Source organism: Chiloscyllium punctatum, chromosome 10, assembly GCF_047496795.1.
Source record: "Chiloscyllium punctatum isolate Juve2018m chromosome 10, sChiPun1.3, whole genome shotgun sequence".
NCBI classification, from domain to species: domain Eukaryota; kingdom Metazoa; phylum Chordata; class Chondrichthyes; order Orectolobiformes; family Hemiscylliidae; genus Chiloscyllium; species Chiloscyllium punctatum.
In genome coordinates this window covers 90,540,582-90,565,359 of record NC_092748.1, presented here as the reverse complement: position 1 = coordinate 90,565,359, position 24,778 = coordinate 90,540,582, and the positions used below count along the sequence as shown (strand labels likewise).

At 40.7% G+C, this 24,778-nt stretch overlaps 1 protein-coding gene across 2 annotated transcripts in view; it reads right to left on the bottom strand.

Moving 5' to 3' along the window:
- The window catches only part of arhgap15 (Rho GTPase activating protein 15), a 753,427-nt gene that overhangs the window by 257,637 nt on the left and 471,012 nt on the right, over window positions 1–24,778 (bottom strand). For both annotated transcript variants that reach the window (XM_072579728.1, XM_072579729.1), the window contains exon 11: window positions 434–532. In XM_072579728.1, the coding sequence (XP_072435829.1) occupies window positions 434–532 (99 nt within the window). The remainder of the gene's footprint in view (window positions 1–433; window positions 533–24,778) is intronic.

The window sequence follows — 24,778 nt, the reverse complement described above, 5'->3', positions numbered from 1 at the left end:
AAGCTCTTCATCAGGAATTCCCGAAACATCGATTTTCCTGCTCCTCAGATGCTGCCTGAGCTGCTATGCTTTTCCAGCACCACTCTAATCTTGACTCTAATCTCCAGCACCTGCAGTACCCACTTCTGCCTTACATTTAGATGATGCCTGTTCTGCGTTTACATTGGACAAACATACTTAATACTGTATAAACTGTGGTTGTATTATTACCAGAAACATTGCATTTCTTTTTCAGAACTTTGAATCCTGATGCAGTAAAATTGCATTTGAGTGACAGCAGAATGGATTATGAAGAAACTAAATAAAACTTTGTATTTGTATTCCCATGAATTACTGAGTCATCTCTAGTTAGGTTCAGTTATCTGATAGTGTCATTGGTGAGTAATTGTACAAAAAGATGCAAAGGAGTTTATATTACTGAATTGCCACCTACCTCTTTTTTCCACAGCTTCAATGCAAAGCTTCACAAATTTTGGAACTGTGGTTCCTTCGCGCTTGCACAGAGTAGCCAAGTGGCAGCCGAATACTTGATCTACAATATAAACACACAACTAGTGTTAATGAAAAGACTCTTGCATCAGTAACCATGATGATTCCATTTTTTCAAGGTAATTCCTGCTTCTATTTTGATTCTGAACATTTCTAATATCTCTTTATTTCCTCACTTACTAAATTGCACTAAGAGATTTCAGCAACTCAGAATCATAGAGGCTGTAATACCTGACAAAGAAGGAAAATCATAGAATTATAGAATCACCATACAGGTTAAAAGTGTTTGCATCTTGTCTAGAAATCATAATGTTTTCCTGAGTCAGCTATTTTTCAACACCATTGTTCAGTATTCCAGCTGTGATTATTTTACCGATTCAAAAATGTTATGAAGATAAAACACTCAATACCACAGTCTTTAGGTGATTCTGACCCCAGCAATGCTACAAGCCAACAGAATTATCAACATGGAGAAGGCAATATATGATAAGTAAGGTGTTTTGAGCTCATTGGTCAATTAGGCAGAGTGTGAGCATTCCTTAGGATCAGAGATATCTTTCAGCACACTTCATAGTTGGGGAAAGGTAGGCAGGGGGAAAAGCCATGGTCCACAGAGTACCTGATCAGGAGAACCACAACCTGACCCTGCAAACAAGTCACTAGGTTATAACTGTTGGTGTCCAAATGTGGTGAAGTTCCCTTTTGCCCTGGTAAAGTATGAACGATAGAGATTAGAAGTCCTCGAATAACTGTTTAGGTCCTCAATTGGCCCAAGTGTGGGAAGGCTTCCTATCTTGCCTGCTGCAGGGAAAATATCAGTGGGATTGAAAAGACTGTAGATATACCTCCTGCCATCCAACCCAATTTTGTTCCCTACCCCACAAACAATTTGCCGGCATGCTCATTCGAATTTCTAAAATTCTGGCTGTTAATTGAGTGGGCATCAAGGTGGCAAATAAAGGACAAAGTAGGAAAGAGTGAGATTGTTCACTTAGTAATAAGAGTAGAAAAGCAGAACATTTGAAAAAGCATGAACGAATGCTGACAGATTTGGTGTACTTGTGCAAGGATTGCAGAAAGTATTTTTGCAAATGGATTGGAGTGCAAGAATACTGAAAGGTTTAAGTTATAGGGAGAGGCTGAATAGGCTGTGGCTTTTATTCCCTGAAGTTTTGGAAGCTGAGGAGTAGCCTTAAGGAGGTTTATGAAATTATGAGGGGCATGAATAGCTAGGGTAGGGGAGTTCAAAACCAGAGGGCATAGTTTTAGGTTGAGACGGGAAATATTTAAGAGGGATCTGAGGGGTAACCTTTTCACAAAGAGGGTGGTGAGTATATGGAATAGGTGGCTAGAGGAAGTGGTGGAGGCTGGTATAATTACAACATTTAAAAGGCGTCTGGATGGGTATATGAATAGGAAGGGTTGAGAGGGATGTAGGCCAAACCCTGGAAAATGGGACTAGATCAGGTTGGGATGTCTAGTCAGCGCAGTCGAGTTGGACTAAAGGGTCTGTTCCCTTGCCGTGTAACTCTATGACTCTATGACAATCATATGGGTGCCATGGTATGGTGACTTATACAACTTTTAACTTCTTTTTGTAAAAATATATGTGATAATAAATTGCTCTTCTATTCTAATAATGAAGCTTTATTATAGTTGTGTGGGGCTTTTGGGGGACTACTTTCGGGGTTCTGTGCACAGTTTTGTTCTCCATTTCTAATAAATACTATTTCCAAAGAATAACTTCATGTAAATGTTGAAGAACAAATGCTGACTAGATTGGTTCCTGGGTTGGTCAGCATGACTTTTGATGAGGGGTTTAAAAAAGTGGGCTTATACTCTATGGACCTTAAAAGAACAAGAAATCATCTCATTGAAAAATATATGTTTGGAAAGCGTTTGACAGAGGATAAATTGATTTACTTGGCATGGTCTCAGGGTAACAGCTCAAAAATAAGGGACTGATGTGAAATAATTCTGAGAGTTGAGAATTTCTGGAATTTTGTATTTGATATGATTTCTGGAGACTCTATCTTTGCATTTTTTAAGACTGAGATAGATTTTTGAACTCTGAGGGATTCTGTGATGATGGAAAATAGGAGGAAAAGTGGATCTGAGACAGAGATCAGTTATGGTCATATTAAATGTCAAGCAGCTTGAGGGATCATATGGTTTACTCTTGCTCCTATTTCTTATGTTATTGTAAAGGAAAGACTAGATAAAGAGAGAATTTAAAAATTGTAAAGCAAAAATAATCTCTACTGCACTGAATTAATCACACAACTTTAGTTGCGACTGGCTTGTATCAACACACAAATACAACATCACACCATTCAAATTATTTTCAAATCTGTAGAAAAAAAAAGCCACTCCACAAGGTTGATGGCAGAGCAGCTCAACCATGACAGCAATTTTTCAATATTCACATTTAACCTCAAATTCTCCCCCACTGGACAATCTGCACATAAATAATGATGAGCACCATTAGCTTCACCATTATTTTGACAGATACTTCTGGTCCATTGTCACCACTTCTTGGAATTCTCTTAGAAAACATCAATCGGATTACATTTGGCACCAAAGTCACTGAGAGTGCATTAGTGACATTATCCAGTGCGACTGAATAAACTGGATATCCCAGCAATACAAAACCACAAATTCATGTCAGCAAAGGAAAAATGCATGAAAGCAGGGCATAAATAGAATTAGAAAGCATTGTTTATTGCGTGGAGTAATTGTTTGAAATTTGATTATGGCTACTGAGTACTCTATTACAAGCATTTACAATCAATAGGTATAATGGACATCTAAGAGATCCCAATTAAAATAGACAATAGAATAAAACACAAAGCAACTTTTATTCAATCTCCCTGGATGTAAGCAGAATATAAGAATGCAAGCTGTTTTAATGAGTTTGGGGATAATTTTCACAGAAACTCACTTCTCGGTACTTTAGCCCATTATATTTTTGTCCTTCACTTTTAGATTAGATTTCCTATAGTGTGGTCACAGGCCTTTTGGCCCAACAATTCCACACCGACCCCTCCGAAGAGTAACCCAACCAGACCCACTTCCCTCTGATTAATGCACCTAACACTATTTAGCATGGCCAATACACCTGGACTGTGGGAGGAAACTCACACAGACATAGCAGAATGTGCAAACGCCACACAGACAGTCACCTGAGACTGGAATTGAATGTGGGACCCTGGTGCTGTGAGACAACAGTGCTAACCACTGAGCTACCATGCTGCCTAAACTTACTTTAGTTCAGTAACCACACATACACACAAACCTGCTAATTTCCTATCCCAGTGATCTACCTGTTAGTGCTCACTAAAACCTCAGCAATATGTTTGAATTAAGTTGATAACCGCGAACTTGAAAATGTTCACATGTTCAGGATTTGGAGATGCCGGTGTTGGACTGGGGTGTACAAAGTTGAAAATCACACAACACCAGGTTATAGTCCAACAGGTTTAATTGGAAGCACACTAGCTTTCGGAGCGCTGCTCCTTCATCAGGTGGTAGTAGAGGGATCAATCCTAACACACAGAATTTATAGCAAAAATTTACGTGTGTTGTAACTGAACTTATACATTGAAGAATTGATTGTATGTTCAGCCTTTCATCTGTTAGAATACCACGATTGTTTCACTTCTTTCACGTGTAAATCACAAAACCTTTCTTTAAAACACGTTGCATTCTCAGGTTAGCTGTTAACAATGGTGATAGCTAAACACGATGTTGAAGGTGTTAGCCCCCTGTGTTCTCTGTCTATGCCATGATGTTTAGATTAATTCTAATCTAAAAAGTGAGATAATGGAGTTTTACATGAATTCATGCAGTTTTTGAGCAAAGTACAATGTAACCCTGCAAGTACAAATTCACCCCACAAAATATATGTGTGCATGTGGGTCTTTGTCTGTCTGTGTGTGTGTCTGTTTGGGGTGGGGGTTGTGAGTATGAGAAAGTGTATGTGTATGTGTAGTGAGTGAAGAGTGTCTTAAGTCTGTGAGGGGGTGCATGCGTGAGTGTGGGAGTGTGTGTGTGTCTGCAAGGGTGTGTGTGGGTGTCTGTGTGCGTGTCTGTGTATATGGGGTCCGTGTGCATGTGTGTAAAGGAGTGCCTGTGTGTGTGTGAGAGTGTGTGTGTGTAGCAGTATCTGTGTGTGTGTATAGTGCAATGGTGGTCACCTGTAATGTGGCATGAACCCAAGGTCCAGGTTGAGGCCCTCCCTATGGGTACCGAACTTAGCTATCAGCCTCTGCTCGGCCACTTTTCGCTGCTGCCTGTCCCAAAGTCCGCCTTGGAGGATGGTCACCCGAAGGTCCGAGGTCGAATGTCCTGGACCACTGAAGTGTTCCCCAACTGGGTGGGAACACTCCTGTCTGTTGATTGTTGTGCGGTGCCCATTCATCTGTTGTCGTAGCCTTTGCTTGGTTCCCCTAATGTACCATGCCTCCTGACATCCTTGCCTGCAACGTATAAGATAGACAATGTTGGCTGAGTCACATGACAGCTCAAAAATGTGTTGCTGAAAAAGTGCAGCAGGTCAGGCAGCATCCAAGGAGCAGGAGAATCAATGTTTCGGGAATAAGCCCTTCTTCAGGAGAAGGGCTTATGCCTGAAACATCGATTCTCCTGCTCCTTGGATGCTGCCCGATCTGCTGTGCTTTTCCACCAACACATTTTTGAGCTCTGATTCTCCAGCATCTGCAGTCCTCACTTTCTCCTGAGTCACATGAGTACCTGCCATGTACAAGGTGGGAGGTGTCCCCACGCGTAATGGTGGTATCCATGTCCACACTCTGACACGTCTTGCAGCGCCTACCGTGACAAGGTTGTATGGAGTTGTCCTGAGAGCTGGGCAGCTTGCTACGAACAACGATCTGTTTGAGGTTTGGCAATTGTTTAAAGGCAAGTAGTGGAGGTGTGGGGAAGGTCTTGGTGAGGTGCTCATCCTCATTGATAATGTGTTGCAGGTCACAAAGAACATGGTGTAGTTTTTCAGCTCCTGGTAAATACTGAACAACAAAGGGGACCCTGTCGGTTGCAGCACATGTCTGTCGCCTGAGGAGGTCATTATGGTTCCTTGCTGTGGCATGTCGGAACTGGCGGTCAATGACTTGGGCATTGTACCTCGTTCTTGTGAGGCATCCCTGAGTACCTCCAGGTGTCTGCCACGTACCTCCTCATCTGAGCAGATCTGGTGTACGCGGAGGGCTTGTCCATAGGGGATGGCTGTTTTAATATGTTTTGGGTGGAAGCTGGAGAGGTATAGCATTGTAAGGTTATCTGTGGGTTTGCGGTAAAGTGTGGTGCTGAGGTGTCCATCCTTGATGAGGTGCATGTGTCCAAGAATGAGACAGATAGTCAAGAGTAGTCCATGGTAAGTTTGATGGTGGGATGAAAGTTGTTGATGTCACTGTGTAGTTTTATCAGTGACTCCTCGCCATGGGTCCAGAGGAAGAAAATGTCATCAATTTCCCTGGTGTATAATGTTGGTTGGAGATCCTGCGTGGAGAAGAAGTCTTGTTCAAACCTATGCATAAAAATGTTGGCATATTGGGGTGCAAATTTGGTCCCCATGGCTGTCCCATGTGTCTGAAGAACTGGTTGTCAAAGGTGAAGATGTTGTGATCAAGGAAAAAGCGGATGAGTTGTAGGATGGTGTTTGGAGATTGGCAGTTGTTGGTGTTGAGTACTGAGGGTGTTGCCACGATGCCATCATTGTGGAGGATACTGGTGTAGAGTGCAGAAACTTCCATTGTGACGACGAATGTTCCCAGTTCAACTGGTCCGTGGGTGCTGAATTTCTGTAAGAAATCTGTAGTCTCACGACAGAAGTTGGAGATCTCCTGTACAATAGGTTTCAAGATGCCTTCCACATAGCCAGAGAGATTCTCTCATAGGGTCCCATTGCCCGACACAATGGGACGTCTGGTGTGTTGGCTTTGTGTACCTTTGGAAGGCAGTAGAAGTCACCTACACAAGAAGTATGTGGGATGAGGGCGCGTAGGGAACTCTGAAGGACTGGATCCAAAGTTCTGATCAGTGTGTTTAATTCACAGGTGTGTTCTTTGGTCGGATCAGCTGGTAGTTGCCTGTAGTGTTCCTGGTTGTTCAGTTGTCGGTACACTTCCTTGCAGTAATCTGTTCTATTCTGAATGACAATGGCTCCTGCTTTACCTGCTGGTTTGATGACAATGTTGTGGTTAGTTTTGAGAGCCTGGATGGCATTGCATTGTGAATGGGTGATGTTTTGCTCTACCTTGTGGGTACGGCTGATGAATCTGGCATTTATATATTTCCTGACAGTTTGAGCATACAGGGCAGCGGCCCTCCGGTGGGGTCCATGTTGACACCTTCTTTGGTCGCTCCTCTACAGATCCCTGTGATGACTGTTCTAGTTCATCAGTGGGCTCATTGGGATCACTGCTGGCACCTTGAAAGAATTCCCCGAACTCTGAGCTCAAAAACTGCATGAATTCATGTAAAACTCCGTTATCTCACTTTTTAGATTAGAATTAATCTAAACATCATGGCATAGACAGAGAACACAGGGAGCTAACACCTTCAACATATTGTCTAGCTATCACCATTGTTAACAGCTAACCTGAGAATGCAATGTGTTTTAAAGAAAGGTTTTGTGATTTACACGTGAAAGAAGTGAAACAATCGTGGTATTCTAACAGTTGAAAGGTTAACAGACAATCAATTTTTCAATGTATAACTTCAGTTACATCACACTGTAAAATTTTTGCCATATATTCTGTTTGTTAGGATTGATCCCTCCACTACCACCTGATGAAGGAGCGACGCTCTGAAAGCTAGTATGCTTCCAATTAAACCTGTTAGAGTATAACCTGGTGTTGTGTGATTTTTAACTTTGTACACATGTTCAGAATAAGCTTTAGCCAAACTGTGCACCCGTTCAATGTATTATTTCAGATAGAAGTTAAAAATCTCTGTCACCTTTGAAGCTACATCTGTGTGTGTCTCAATTGATGACATAAAATTGCAAGTTGCTTAGAACACAGAAATAAGACATTCAATATGAAGGGGGACATGAGGATACAAAGACAGGCAGTCAGTAGCCCCCAGAGGATCAGGCAAGATGAAAACTCCAGGAAAGATTTACAGCAGCACTTAGAGGAATGGGTGAGAGAAGGACCTTGTGACAGGCAGTCAGTAATAAAACTATATTATTGTTGATCAGCTATAGTAATTTCCCTGTTTATGTACAATATTGATAGAATCATCAAATAACAGAATCCCTACAGTGTGGAAACAAGTCATTCAACCTAACAAATGCACACCGATCTTTCGAAGATGAACCCACCCAAACCCATTCCCCTACCCTATATTTACTTCTGACTAATGCACCTGACCTGTACATCTTTGGACTGTGGGAGGAGACCGGAGCACCCAGAGGAAATCCATGCAGACATGTGGAGAATATGCAAACTTCATACAGACAGTTGCCTGAGGCTGGATGAACTTTCAATAAGGATATATCTGATTGTACAATACAAATATCATTGACTTCAGTTTCTACAGAACACCTTAGTGCTCATGGAAAATCAAAAAAAATTACATAAAATGCTATGACTAAATTTTGAAGCACTGTACTCGCCAATTCCAAAAGTAGGTCTTCTCTTTGTAAAGATGCCACATATTACACTTATCTGTAATCTGCAGCCACATATACTGAATTCACATGGTTTAGAAGTTATTATTTATAAGATATGATTCTGAAAAGTTAAGGCAAAGATATTCAAAATTATAATTACCTGATTTAAAATAAAAAAGTATATTTTGTTGAATTGACTGTGGTACCAAACAATCTATATTTACTTAAATTTACTTCAAAGAGTTAATTTTTAAGTTTCTGCTGAAGACCTAGCATTTATTTATAGTTAACTATGGCCTGAAATTTGTCATCTTAATTTAGTTTGGGAGTACTTCATTCAAGAAATCAATTTAAGTATTAGCTTTTCTTATTCTTCTTTATTTAATTTGCATAAATTATCACTAATTGGAAAGTTGGGCAAAAAAGCCCCTATAGATCGCAGTGTTTCAACAGCTTTAAGTTGTAGAAGCAGAAGTAGGCCATTCTGCCCAATGAGCTTGTTTCACCATGCAATAAGATCACGGAAGATCTGATAATCCCCAACCTAAGTTTTTATGCTCAATTTCCTTTAAAATAAAAGCCAACGTTCCATTTTCCTTTCCCCCATAAACCATGCTTCCTTTTTTGATTAAAAATCTGTCAATGTCAGCCTTAAATATAATCAATATCAGACATCTACAGCTCTCTGTTGCAAAAACGTCCACAGATTCACGATGTTCTGAGAGAAATTCCTCCTCAATTCTGTTTTAAATAGATGACCCCTTATTCTGAGATAATGCCCTCAGGTCCTCAACTCTCTCGCAATGGAAAACAACTTTTCTGCATCTCTCCTGTCAAGTCCCCTCAGAGTCTTATATATTTCAACAATGTTATCTCTCAGCCTTCTAAACTCCAATGGGTTTAGGCCCAACCTACTCAATCTCTCCTCATAAAAAAAGTGGTTCAACTTGCTTCCATATTTCCTTAGATGAGGAGACACATATTAACAATATTTCAGGTTTGGTCGAATTAGTGCCTGACAGTTTCAATAGGACTTTCCTACTTTTATAATCTATACCCTTTGAAATAAAGGCCATCATTCTAATTGCCTTCCCTATTATCTGCTTAACTTAGAACATAGAACATTACAGCGCAGTACAGGCCCTTCGTCCCTCGATGTTGGGCTGACCTATGAAATTAATCTGATGCCCACCTAACCTACACCATTCCATTATTATCCATATGTATGTCTGATGCCCATTTAAATGCCCTTAACATTGGCGAGTCTACCACTGTTGCAGGCAAGCCGTTCTATGCCCCTACTACTCTCTGAGTAAAGAAACTACTCCTGAAATCTGTCCTAAATCTACCAATCCTCAATTTAAAGCTTTGTCCCCTAGTCTTTGTCTTCACTATCTGAAGGAAAAGCCTCTCACTGTCCACCCTATCTAACCCTCTGATTACCTTAATCGTCTCGATTAAGTCACCTCTCAACTTTCTCCTCTCCAATGAAAACAGCTTCAGTTCCCTCAGCATTTCCTTGTAAGACCTTCCTTTCATAACAAGCAACATCCTGGTAAATCTCCTCTGAACCCTTTCCAAAGCTTCCACATCCTTCCTCTAATGTGGTGACGAGAACTGCATGCAATACTCCAGGTGTGACCTTATCAGTGTCTTAAACAGCTGAAGCATGCCCTTGTGGCTCTGAAACCCAATCCCCCTACCAATAAATGCCAACCCACCACATGCCTTCTTAACAGCCCTATCAACCTGATTGGCAACTTTCAGGGATTTATGCACATGGACACCGAAATCTCTGTGTTCATCTATACTGCCAAGAATTTTATCATTAGCCCAGTTCTCTGCATTCCTGCTACTTCTTCCAAAGTGAACTACCTCACACTTTTCTGCAGTAAACTCCATTTGCAACTTCTCAGCTCTGTATTTTATCTATGTCCCTCTTATCCAGCATTCCCTACACCTTCCAGCCTTTCCTTTCACCATAAAAGGACTCTCGTTAAATCATTTTTTGAAGGCTTCCCATTTTATCTGCAAACAATTGCCCCAAATCAGCTTTTGAAAGTTCTTGCCTCAACTTTAGATCTGGTCTTGCCCTTTCCATCACGATTTTAAAACCAATAGATTTATGGTCACTGGCCCCAATGACACCTCCGTCACCTGTGCTGCCTTATTTCACAAGAGTAGATCAAATTTTGCATTTTCTCTCATAGGTACATTCACATACTGAATCCCGGTAGTGTCAGAGGCTGAGGAGTGACCTTATGGAGATCTATAAAATCATGAGGGGCATGAATAGGATAAATAGACAAGGTCTTTTCCCATGGGTGGGGGAGTCCAGAACTAGAGGGCATAGGTTTAGGGTGAGAAGTGAAAAATTTAAAAGGGATCTAAGGGGCACCTTTTTCACAGAGAGGGTGGTGCGTGTATGGAATGAGCTGCCAATGGAAGTGGTGGAGGCTGGTATAATTACAACATTTAAAAGGCACCTGAATTGGTATATGAATAGGAAGAGTTTAGAGGGATATGGGCCAAGTGCTGGCAAATGGGAGTAGATCAGGTTAGGATATCTGGTCAACGTGGATGAGTTGGACCAAAGGGTTTATTTCTGTGCTGTACATTTCTATGACTCTTTCACTGAATTTACCTCTGAGCAAAGTAAATGGTCAATGATTTTAAAGGACAGTTTCAGTTGTTAGTATTTCGAATTTGAAAAATGATCTTTGAGGAAGCTTTCATTTTTTTTCTTAAATCTAAAACAAAATTTGAAGTAACCTCAAAAGTTATCAGTTCTGCAAACACTTTCTAACAAAAGGGTAATTAATTCACAACTCTTCCAGTACGCCTCTGCTGTGCCTTTGCGACATGTTACAACTTAAATTGAAAGTTCCTCATGGCCACTGTTGAAAGCATTAGCTCAACCTGAAACAAGATCATGGTCATTGGATAAGAGACTGGGTTAGGGCACCAGTTTCTATTCAAACTGAGCTTTTGAAAAGGGGCCACCGGGCTCTTCTTTCCAGATTGGACCCTTACACTGACTCTCAAATCTCAAAACCCCTCAGTGAACCCTAGCCCAGTGAGCCTGACCTCGATGGTGGGCAAGTTGTTGGAGGGAGTCCTGAGGGACAGGATGTACATGTATTTGGAAAGGCAAGGACTGATTAGGGATAGTCAACATGGCTTTGTACGTGGGAAATCATGTCTCACAAACTTGATTGAGTTTTTTGAAGAAGTAGCAATGAAGATTGATGAGGGCAGAGCAGTAGATGTGATCTATATGGACTTCACTAAGGAGTTCGACAAGGTTTCCCATGGGAGACTGATTAGCAGGGTTAGATCTCATGGAATACAGGGAGAACTAGCCATTTGGATACAGAACTGGTTCAAAGGTAGAAGACAGAGGGTGGTGGTGGAGGGTTGTTTTTCAGACTGGAGGCCTGTGACCAGTGGAGTGCCACAAGGATCGATGCTGGGCCCTCTACTTTTTGTCATTTACATAAATGATTTAGATGCGAGCATAAGAGGTACAGTTAGGAAGTTTGCAGATGACACCAAAATTGGAGGTGTAGTGGACAGCGAAGAGGGTTACCTCAGATTACAACAGGATCTGGACCAGATGGGCCAATGGGCTGAGAAGTGGCAGATGGAGTTTAATTCAGCTAAATGCGAGGTGCTGCATTTTGGGCAAGCAAATCTTAGCAGGACTTATACACTTAGTGGTAAGGTCCTAGAGAGTGTCGCTGAACAAAGAGACCTTGGAGTGCAGGTTCATAGCTCCTTGAAAGTGGAGTTGCAGGTAGATAGGATAGTGAAGAAGGCGTTTGGTATGCTTTCTTTTATTGGTCAGAGTATTGAGTACAGGAGCTGGGAGGTCATGTTTCGGCTGTACAGGACATTGGCTAGGCCACTGTTGGAATATTGCGTGCGGTTCTGGTCTCCTTCCTATCGGATAGATGTTATGAAACTTGAAAGGGTTCAGAAAAGATTTACAAGGATGTTGACAAGGCTGGAGGATATGAGCTACAGGGAGAGGCTGAACAGGCTGGGGCTGGTTTCTCTGGAGCGTTGGAGGCTGAGGGGTGACCTTATAGAGGTTTACAAAATTATGAGGGGCATGGATAGGATAAATAGACAAAGTCCTTTTCCTGGGGTCAGGGAGTCCAGAACTAGAGGGCATAGGTTTAGGGTGAGAGGGGAAAGATATAAAAGTGACCTAAGGGGCAACTCTTTTACGCAGAGGGTGGTACGTGTGTGGAATGTGCTGCCAGAGGATGTGGTGGAGGCTGGTACAATTGCAACAATTAAGAGGCATTTGGATGGCTATATGAATGGGAAGGGTTTGGAGGAATACGGGCCGGGTGCTGGCAGGTGGGACTAGATTGGGTTAGGATATCTGTTGGCATGGACGGGTTGGACCGAAGGGTCTGTTTTCATGCTGTACATCTCTAGGAGTCTATGACTCTCATTCAGCAACTCTTATCGTAGTCTCCTTGGTGAATGGGTTGTTGACTTGCACTTCCAATTATTTGCAAGCACTTGTTGTTAGAAAGTAAAATAAGTAACCACTGCATATCATCAAATCCTGTTGTGGTATGCTGTGGATGTTCCCAGAGGGCACATCCTAATACTTTTACTCAGATGTGCATGTTATAAGTTAACACAGCCCAGTTAAAACAAGTTCTAGTGGCAATCATTCCCACCCTTATAACATAGTTAACTCTCCCTTGACCAATTCCTAAACTGCTTCAAATTATAAGAATGAGGTTGATAGTGAAGACAAATTACTTTGTGATAATCTTGTTGTTAACACGGACACCATAAGCTAAGGTATTTGTTTAGTTGCTCTCTCCAAGGTTCTCGTAAACATGACATTTCAAGGAATTTACTGACATTTTACCAGTTCATAGTAATTTCCAAGAATATGTGAATTGGATCTATTCCATGAGCAGGATAAAGAAATGTCAGTAAGTAAAGTGAGGAGTATTAAAAATGCCTTGTTTATGCATGCTTTAATAATGAATAGCAGAAAGTATCATGTATAAGCCACATTGAAGAAACATAGCATTTGTGCAGAAAAGACATGGAAGATGTGAAATCCATCAAGATCTGAAATACAAGCTGGCAAATAAATGCTGCTGCTTCAGCCACTCATGTTCATTTTTGGTTCTTTCTCCTAAATTAATTGATAAATTGTTGATTTTTGTGCTGCAGATTGTTTCTTTAGGTTAATGCTAACTGTTAAAGTCTGCTTAAATGTTTCCCATTTCACCAATATCTAGGTTGATTAATATAGTGCACCTTGAATAATGAATAGTGAACCAATGTTTGTACCTTCAATTACTGATTCTGTTTTGCACCTCCAAAGAAATTTCCTCTTTTTTTTAACTCTACAATGTAACACACACACGCAAACACACACAAACATACCCACCCACGCACACACACACTCACTCACTCTTATTTTAGGGTTTAATTGCCAAAGAAGCATATTAAACTGTAACAGAACGGGAACATGAGTGACAATAAATCATATTTTTACAGTGCTATTAAACTATACTAACTGCATGAGTATGTTGTGTACACTCAGTTATAGCTACAAATGTCTGAAAAATGAACAATGGACAACATACATTGTAACATGATGAATTCACAGGGATCGGGTGACCTCCTTCCTTGCTTGCAAGTTTATCTGAACCTTCCCAACGCTGGATATTAGCCTGCTTGTTGGCCATGACATTAAATTGTAAACAGCCTTTTGGAACATTCCTTTGTGAGGACATTAAAAACAGAGCAGATCTATCCCATGGATTTAGCAGCTACTTTTGTCATAATGCAGTATCATATGGAGAATTATGCAAAATCACCAGACAGATTTAATGGTCATAGAATGAGTGTGACAAAAAAGCATTCTATCACGATGGGATGAAAATGGCCAAGATTCAAGCCCCAACATATGCCAATGCTAACAGTGAAGGAATCATTTGTCTAGAAAAGGGAACATCAATACCATGGTCACCTGATAGAAACTACTTTCTGTAAGGAAATATTGATCTTGACAGTAGTTTCAGGCCAGCCATTTTTAGGGAGAAAGACAGCACAAAAGGATGAGATCATACCCAGCAAAGAAAGAACTTTGCTTGGAATCCAAAAACAGTAGAAAAGTGGGTCCAGCCTTTTTATGCATAATTTGTCAAGAATGAAACTTAGTCTTCACTAAAGAGAGTCAATTACAACATTGTCTGCAGTAAAGTCAGACAGCACTTGTTGCAATGAGTAGGCCATTTCAAAGTCGCTATCAAAAACTTCTTCTTTATTTCCTTGGTGAAGCAAATCAATCTCAAAAGTTTCAAGAGTAACAGTAACATTTCAGATGATACTAAAACTTCAGTGCATCACATTTTTGTAATCACCTTTTTTACGTCTATGCAAGTGTGATTGGGTGCCTTTGTGATTAAGTCTGGGTGTTGAGGAATAAACATTCATTCTCATTCTTTTGAAACTCATGAGAAATTCTTGTTTCTGTTCTTGAGAAGAACATCACTCAGTTGGGTAAGAACACTTCTTTCTTGAAAACACAAGTTTGTGCAGTTAGTTGAGAAATGAATGAAAAGGAGCAATCCTGTTAACTCTCTCCTGGCCACAAGAAGTAAACAAAATAAAGTTTGCAATTCTTGCGTTAAAAACTGTAATAGCTGTACCATATAATGTTTTTTAATGTTTTCCTGATCATATATCCTGATTTGTAAAGTACAGATTAATAGATACCTTAGAATAATAATGGAGCATTTTAAATTTAAATAACTGCCAATTTCAAAAGAAGCTGTGCATCAAATGTACATTTGAATAAGTCGTGTTAATGTTTATATTCCAATTGAATGATTTGGCTCCCTCCTTTGGACAACTTTATACAGATAGATTATTGTAGTAAAATGTAATAAACTCATCTGGCACATACCTTGAATATTATTTTTGACTTTTATATGCATCATGACAAAACTCTACACTGAGCTAATATTAAACTAAATTGCTTGATTTAAAGCAATGCGATGTGCTCTGGTTAAAGTAACTACTCTTGCATGTGAGGTATAAAGCTCACCCAACTTGCAGCATATACAGAGAGCTGAGAGTTCCACATGTCAAATTTCTGCCAGTAAATTGTGTCTCTTAACATTTAAAATCCTAAATCTTAAGAATTCATCTGCTAAAGTAATGGTTAGAAAACTAAAATGAAAATTTTAAAATTATCCTTAAAATTAAAGGATAGATAAATAAAATTAATATTATCCATTCATTCATGTGCAGGGATAATAATCATGTATATACTAGCTGTAAGTTATTTTCCTTGAAATACTTAGGAGTAGCTCCTATGTCCTCTGTCTTCTTGTACAGCACTTACAGCTACAACTATACTGACAAGTTTCCCTATTTCCCCGTTTTATACTGTATTGTTTCATGACTGCTGTGATATGCACTCATCTATTCAACTTAATAACGGAGTTAGCACACGATCGTTACTTTTCAGTTCTGCTGAACAACTGCAGAAAGCTGTACAAGTTCATTAGTGTTGAAGTCCTGAACATAATTTGACTATTTCTTACATTTTTGCTGCAGCCATTTATCCATTGCTGGAGGATAGGAATCAGAGTAATGCTTGCAAACTGATGAATATTCAGAATTTCTCCTTCCACTTTGTCAATTTTTATTCACATCCATATTTTAGCTAAAATTATTAAAAGCAGAAACTTTAGATTCCTAATCATTTGCCTTTAAAGAAATCGAACCTCTCAAGATAATGTGAAAGATGTTTTTTAATCAATCTGTTCAGAAATGTTATTACACTCCTCTGGAGCAAATAGGTTGGGTCAGATGGTAATGTAAAATAAAACACTCTCTGATTTTATTCTGCTATTTTGTCAGAATGATTTAGTCTTAATATTCGAATTTCCATATAATTCCATTAATATAATTTTGAAAATTTGTATAATATTGTTTTGAAAGAAATTCGAGTGCCTTGAATCTCCAAATTAAGTAAAATTCTGTCGAATATTCTTCCTGTTATGCTTGTATGCAATAACAGGGCCAGTTCCATATCACTTCTGCAACACAATAGGTTCAGTCAAATCATTAGGTTGCCAGTATTTCAGGGGCCATGGGCCATTGCTTCTTCTTTTCAGGCTTGAAATACTGGTCAAAAATATCATGTAACAGTGTCAATGTCACAATAAATTCCACTAATGCCAAGCAATGTACCTTTAAAAGGAAAATGATTTTGTCAGCAATAATCTTGAATCTATCAATCCCAATACCATGGCAGCTCTTTTCCCATTCACTGCATTTACTTTATACTCATAGAAAATTAGAAATTACATTAAGACATAATATAATATTTGGTTACTGATGCTCAGAACATTCTGTTTTAATGAAAATTTCCCATTCTATGAAGGAAATTAAAGAGAAACTCCATTAAGCAGTATTTGAGTTGAATCAGGATTAGAATGAGTGGGAGATGAAAATGATGCACTGTTGAATGTGAATCAGGATCATAATAAATATGTTAAGTAAGGAAGTTCTATCTTTTATGGAATTTTAAGGACCACTCTAATTGAGCAATAATAAATGTGATAATGGCATAGCGTACTATAATGGTTATGGTACATTTTAGCAAGCCATGGTTATTTTGGCAGGATGTGAAGCTGATACCTTAAAATGACCTTGATTAGCTAAAATTAATCAACGCTGCACATTTCATCTACTGATTTAATGATCTGAAAATGAAAGGAAAGTTCTGCGAAAATGATATGTCTATTTTTTCTGATGTCCCTTGACTTACCAATTTGAACTATGTTTATGATAGCTTTCAAGTAAATAGGTTTTAAATAAAATCTGCTGCCTTTAAAAAAAAATCAATAGCATATTCATAAACACAGTCCTTTAGTAAAAAGCATTTTGAACAATGTGTATCTACATTATGGAGAAATCAAAATCATTTCATCTTCACTGCATTGTTGGCAAACTTTACCACTTTTCTTTCTCTGAAACACTGTGGACTGTTTCATTCTACAGCTAACTACCTTTATTGCTGAGTTCTTGCTCATATGCTTTCCAGGCTAGGAAATATTGACTAAAGAAATGTGGGAACTTAAGAGCAAAATGCCAAATATCTCATCATTTTGTTATGAAATGAAGATGAATGTTAATGAAGATCATGAGGGGCATGGATTGGATAAATAGACAAAGTCTTTTCCCTGGGGTGGGGGAGTCCAGAACTAAAGGGCATAGGTTTAGGGTGAGAGGGGAAAGATATAAAAGGGACCTAACGGGCAATTTTTTCACACAGATGGTGGTGCGTGTATGGAATGATTTGCCAGAGGAAGTGGTGGAGCCTTTTATCTTCTCAGTGCACTATTTTTAATGTAGAGACACACATGCATCATAACTTTGAGCCTCTAATGTTTTAAAGCATAGGGTCATCGATGTACAGCACAGAAACTGCACGAAATTTGGTCCAACTCATCCCATGCTGATCCAATATCCCAATCTAATCTCATCCCATTTGCCAGCACTTGGCCCATATCCCTTTAAACCCTCCCTATTCAAATACTATTCAGATGCCTTTTAAATGTTGCAATTGTACCAGCCTCCACCACTTCCTCTGGCAGATCATTCCATACACGCACCACCATCTGTGTGAAGAAGTTGCCCTTTTATATCTTTCCCCTCTCACCCTAAACCTATGCCCTCTAGTTCTGGACTCCCCCACCACAGGGAAAAGACTTTGTCTGTTTATCCTATCCATGTCCCTCCTGATTTTATAAACTTCTATCAGGTCACCCCCTGATGCTTCAATGCTTCAGGGAAAACAGCCCTAGCCTCTTCAGCCTCTTCCTATAGCTCAAATCCTCCAACCCTGGCAACATCCTTGTAAATCTTTTCTGAACCCTTTCAAGTTTCACAACATCTTTACAATAGGAAGGAGACCAGAATTGCACGCAATATTTCAACAGTAGCCTAACCAATGTCCTGTACAGCTGCAACATGACCTCCCAACTCCAGTACTCAATATTCTGACCAATAAAGGAAAGCATGCCAAATGCCTTCTTTACTATTCTATATACCTGCGAATCCACTTTCAAGGAGCTATGAACCTCCACTCCAAGGTCTCTTTGTTCAGCAACACCCCCTAGGACCTTACCATTAAGTGTATAAGTCCTGCTAAGATTTGCATTCCCAAAATGCAGCAGCTCGCATTTATCTAAATTAAACTCTATCTGCCACTCCGCAGCCCATTGGCCCATCTGATCAAGATTCCATTGTAATCTGAGGTAACCTTTTTCTCTGTCCACTACACCTCCAAATTTGGTGTCACCTGCAAACTTACTAACTATATATCCTATGTTCATATCCAAATCACTTACATAAACAATGAAGTTTAAAATTAATATTTTTGCTAAAATAATAGAATTTACATTTATTTAACATCTTACTACAAAGAAGGATACCTCAAAGAACTTAAAAATAAACGTTTTTTAATAAACCTAGTCATTGTAGTTGATGTACTTTTACACACAAATTTTACACATGGTCCTTGCCTTTCTGGCTAAAAAGTTCTGACTTAGACTGCCCATGCTTAATTGGTCTTTCTGTCAGCTTTTAAGGTTGTTGGATAGTTAATGGACAAGAACAGGATCTCTAACCCTCCCTTCTGGAAGGAAGAGTGCCCTCCAGAGTTGCCACAGGTAAATAATTTCTGCAGCACCACCAGGAGTGCTGATTACTGCTAAAACAACAGATAGATTTGAATGTAAGCTTAAAGCTATGTTCAGGGTTATGTCTAAGCTGATAGGCTCTGGTGAGAGTATTGGAGAACTGTGTTCATCAGCAAATGAGATTTCTGTGTGTACATGTGCGTCTGTGTATGTGTGTGTGTTCACCAGTGTGCATGGGTGTGTGTGTGTGTGTGTGTGCGCATGTGTGTATGTTTGGGAAATCTATCTTGATTGGATGGGGGGATTCTCAATTGGATGGACTCCTTAATTTGCTAAAATGGTTACCACATTGCATGGACCCTCACATGATAAGTAAAATCCCAAAGCTGGAAAGAGGAGACCTTTAACTGTTCAATAACTAGTCATTTAATTCGTCCAATTTGTTGCATGGGTGAGTGGGCTACTCATCACCTTCTCTTCTATAGTGAAATCCATGGGTAAAAGGTGAGTAAATAATGGGCATGTGACTACTGCCATGGCACCTAATTTTATGCCAACCCTGCTTGCCAGCTGCTGCCAGGGAGCATAAAACTCTGGTCAAGGTTTTATCCAGCAGGTAAAATAAATGATCATATAATTTGTTTTTGATGATGATAAGGGAGGAATTTCAGTTGGGTTGTCAGATGAACTCTTGGTTCACTTTCAAAACAGAATACTCTTTTTGCATCTATTTCAACAGGCAGAAATGGTTCCACGATAATAACTCATTCAAAAGACAATACTTCCAGCACTTGTTCAGTAATGACCCAGAGGTTTCAATCAATCTTGTCTGCTTAAGTGCTGAGTGAAGATTGATGATACATTCTTCTCAAATGCTCTAGGACACTGGAGTTCGGTTCCAGACAGTCCAGGAGCATGGAGTTGAATCCTGCCACTGTCAGTTATGTGGGAGGAGGTGCCATAGCGGTAATGTCACTGAGTTAGTAATCCAAACTCCCAAATGTTCTATAATTAATATTCTCAAGAAATGGGTTTGAATCCTTCCATGATAGGTGGTGAAATTTTAATTCAACAAAAGAAAACTAGAGTGAAGACTCTGGACCAATAGTAATTCAGTTGACTTTAACTATGCTCTAGGTAAAAATAATGACTGCAGATGCTGGAAACCAGATTCTGGATTAGTGGTGCTGGAAGAGCACAGCAGTTCAGGCAGCATCCAAGGAGCTTCGAAATCGATGTTTTGCACAAAAGCCTTTCATCAGGAATAAAGCTGAAGAGCTTCATGGCAGAGGAAATGACCTGGGAGTTGCAGTGGGAGAGGGACTCCCTGAGATTCTTGTAGAGAGAGGAGGAAAACTTCTTCAAGGCTTCCTGATGAAGAGCTTTTGCCCGAAACGTCAATTGTGAAGCTCCTTGGATGCTGCTTGAACTGCTGTGCTCTTCCAGCACCACTAATCCAGAATTTAACTACGCTCTAGGCAACTAGGGCTCAGCAATAAATGCTGGCCTAATTAAAAAAAAGGATTGGTGAACACTAAGGCTCCCCCACCCTGTTTACTTTCTGTGCACCTCAGCTGAGTTTGGAGGGAATGTATACAATATCACTGGACCAGTAATTATGCAATATCTGGTTGTCAGAAGGATTGCTGATGTTTGGCCTGATGCCATGACACTTCATACAGTCTGGGTCAATGTTGGGACCTCCCAGGTCAATTCCTTCCCAAATGTATTTGATTATTTTCCAACCTCTGCTGCATCTGTCCTACAGTGGGACAGCACACAGCCGGGAATGGTGATAGCGTTATCTGGACATGGTGCATAAGGTATGATTCTGTGAGTATAATTACATTCAGGCCTTTGCAAGACAAGCATGAGAGACAACTTCACCTCCAGACGTTGGGTCTTTGCTGGGTAGATATTGTGTCTCCTGTACCTTTCCAATTGTCAGTTGTCTCTTTGCTTTCATTGCTTGTTTGAAACCTTCTACTGACAACTGAATGGCTTGCTAGGCCTTTTCAGAAGGCAGTTAAGAGTCAATCACATTGCCATGGGTCTAGAGTCACATGTAGGCCAGACTATGTAGGGATGATAGATCCTAGAGCACAGCAATGAACCAATTTGTAAAATATATGAATGGTTTCATGCTTATAAATAAAATTTTAATTCTAAAGTTTTTCTTAATTGAATTCAAATTTCACCTTTTGCTGAGATGGGCATTGAGCTTCCAGAACATCACTTGAGTCTCTAGATTAATTGTTCAATACCCCTATATTCAGTGTCCATCACCACTAATGGCTCAGCAGCATCAACACTGAATCAGCTGTTGGAGTCCAAAAGGGCACTACTGCTAGACCAGTCTGCGGTATGTGGTGAGGAAACCAACAAGAGAGAAAACATACTTAGCCTCATCCTAGTGAATTTGCCTGCTGCAGAGTCCCCAGAATCACAGATGCCAGTTGTCAGCTAATTGGATTCACTCCATATGATATCATAGTGGAGGTACTGCGTAGTGTGAAGACTGGGATTGTGACAACATTGCAGCAATAATACTAAAGACGTGTGCTCCAGAGAAATATGGCAGCTAGTGACTAGTAGAGTTCTGCAGGGGCTGTGTTGAGACTACAACTATTCATTTTATACAGTAATGATCTGTATTCAGGAACTATGGGCATTGTTGTTAAGTTTGCAGATGATAGAATGATAGGCAGAGAAACAAGTAGTGTTGAGGAGGCAGGGAAGGATTGGACAGGCTTGGAAAGTGGGCAAAGAAGTAGCAGATGAGATACAATGTGGGTAAGTGTGAGGTTATGCACTTTGGTAGGAAGAATAGACGTGTTGACTATTTTCTAAATGGGTAGAGGCTTCAGAAATCTGAAGCACCAAGGGATTTAGGACTTCTTGTGCAGGGTTCTCTTAAGGTTAACATGAGATGACAATTAGGAAGGCTTCTACAACATTGGCATTAATTTCAAAAGGGCTAGAATACAGAAAGAAACAGCTGAAGTTTATTAAGGTTCTGGTCTGATCGTACGTTGAATGTTGTGAGCATGTTTTGAGTTCTGCTTCTAAAGAATTATGTGTTGGCTTACAATGATTCCAGAGGAGGTTTACAAGAAAGATCCTCAAGTGAAGGGCTTGTCATATGCAGATTGGCTTAGTATACTGGCTGTGTACTTAATGGAGTTTAAAAAGGTGAGGAGGATTCTCTTTCAAACTCATAGAATACTGAGAAACCTGGATACAGTCGATGTGGAAAAGATGTTGCTACTAGTCGAAGAGGCTAAGACCTGGAGGCACAAACTGAGAATAAAGGAACAAAACTGTAGAACTGAGATAAGGAGGAATTTCTTCAGCCATAGGGTGGTTAATCTGCATGGAACTCATTGCCACAAAAGGCTGTACAGGCCAAGTCTTTAAGTGTATTTAAGACCGATAGGTTCTTGATTGCTAAGTGGATCAAGAGTTATGGGGAGAAGGCAGGGGAATGACGTTGAGAAAAATATTAGCCACAATGAAAAGGCATAAAGAACTTGATGGGCCAAATGGCCCAATTCTGCATGCTTATGTTATGGTCTTATCATCACCTCTTAACACTTAATGGCAGTACCATCACTGAATCCCGCACAATCAACTTCCTGGGGTTACCAATGACCAGAACTGAACTGGACTAGTCAAATAAATATCATGGTTACAAGAGCAGGTCAAAGACTAGGAATCCTCCATTGACTAACTCACCTCCTGACTCCCCACAATCTGTCCAATATCTACAAGCACAAGTCAGGGGCTTGATGGATTACTCTCCATTTGGCTGGATAAGTGCTACTCCACTCCAGAATATATCATCCAGGACAAATCAACCTGATTGATTGGCACTGAATCTACAATGATTCAGTCAGTTCAACATCACCAACATTCAATAGCAGTAGTATATATCATCTATAAGATGCACTGCAGAAATTCACCAAGTCACCTTAGACAGCACTTTCTAAATACATGACCACTACCATCTAGAAAGACAAGGACAGCAGGTAAATGGAGTTCCATAATTTGCAAATTCCTCTCCTGACCACTCATCATTCTGACTTGGAATTTGCCTTGAATTCATTACTATTTCTATATTGGATTTATGGTCTGTGAATGGTTAGACTTTGTAATAAACCTGTTACACCAAATAACACAAAGCTAACACACATAATAAGCATTTCTGTCATTCCTGACACAATGATCCAAGAAGTGGAGGTTTCTCCTCCACTCGGAGGGATTGACTATATTTATCCACATTGAAGTAGTTTATTTTTATGCCTCAGTGTTAAAGTATTCTTGAGGTCACCCATATGCCTAATTCTGAATGGACCAGCAACAGTGAGAGCCTCCATGCTCTCCTTCCTTAGGTGGTGGGTGTGGAAATGGTCAATTAGGAGGTTGCCCCCTATGACATTGTGCGTGAGGGCACACTTACAAAAAATGCAGGCTCATGGTCCCTATTAAATCACAACGTAGGAGTTCTAAAGCCCTGGTAAAATCCTTCTCAATTATTCTAGTCATCTCATGATATAAAATCTCAGTGAGCTTGTCAAAAACTGCTTAAAAATCCAATTGTGCCCCCTAACCCCACTTCAATCTAGTCTCAAATTTTCTTGTTTTTCCCCCATCACTTGAATGCCAATGGTTCACTAGGATATAGGTACCAACTAGAACAAGGAGAGGCAATGTCCTGTTGGTATTATTGTTCGACTATTAATCCAGAAAGGAGAAAGTGAGGACTGCAGATGCTGGAGATCAGAGCTGAAAATGTGTTGCTGGAAAAACGCAGCAGGCCAGGCAGCATCCAAGGAGCAGAAGAATCGACATTTCGAGCATGAGCCCTTCTTCAGGAATGAGGAAAGTGTGTCCAGCAGGCTAAGATAAAAGGTAGGGAGGAGGGACTTGGTGGAGGGGCGTTGGAAATGCGATAGGTGGAAGGAGGTCAAGGTTGAGGGCAATAGGCCGGAGTGGGGGTGAGGGAGGAGAGGTCAGGAAGAAGATTGCAGGTTAGGAAGGCGGTGGTGAGTTCGAGGGATTTGACTGAGACAAGGTGGGGGGAGGGGAAATGAGGAAACTGGAGAAATCTGAGTTCATCCCTTGTGGTTGGAGGGTTCCTAGGCGGAAGATGAGGCGTTCTTCCTCCAACCGTCATGTTGCTATGGTCTGGCGATGGAGGAGTCCAAGGACCTGCATATCCTTGGTGGAGTGGGAGGGGGAGTTGAAGTGTTGAGCCATAGGGTGGATGGGTTGGTTGGTCCGGATGTCCCAGAGGTGTTCTCTGAAACGTTCTGCAAGTAGGCGGCCTGTCTCCCCAAAATAGAGGAGGCCACATTGGGTACAGCAGATGCAATAAATGATGTGTGTGGAGGTGCAGATGAACTTGTGGCGGATATGGAAGGATCCCTTGGGGCCTTGGAGGGAAGTAAGGGGGGAGGTGTGGGCGCAAGTTTTGCATTTCTTGCGGTTGCAGGGGAAGGTGCCGGGAGTGGAGGCTGGGTTGGTGGGGGTGTGGACCTGACGAGGGAGTCATGGAGCGAGTGGTCTTTTCGGAACGCTGATATGGCAAGGGAGGGAAATATATCTCTGGTGATGGGGTCCGTTTGGAGGTGGCAGAAATGTGGGTGGATGATACGCTGTATATGGAGGTTGGTGGGGTGGTAGGTGAGGACCAGTGGGGTTCTGTCCTGGTGGCGGTTGGAGGGGTAGGGCTCAAGGGCGGAGGATCGGGAAGTGGAGGAGATGCAGTGGAGGGCATCGACAATCACGTCTGGAGTGAAATTGCGGTCTTTGAAGAAGGAGGCCATCTGGGTTGTAAGGTATTGGAACTGGTCCTCCTGGGAGCAGATACGGCGGAGACGAAGGAATTGGGAATATAGGATGGCGTTTTTTACAGGGGGCAGGGTGGGAGGAGGTGTAGTCTAAG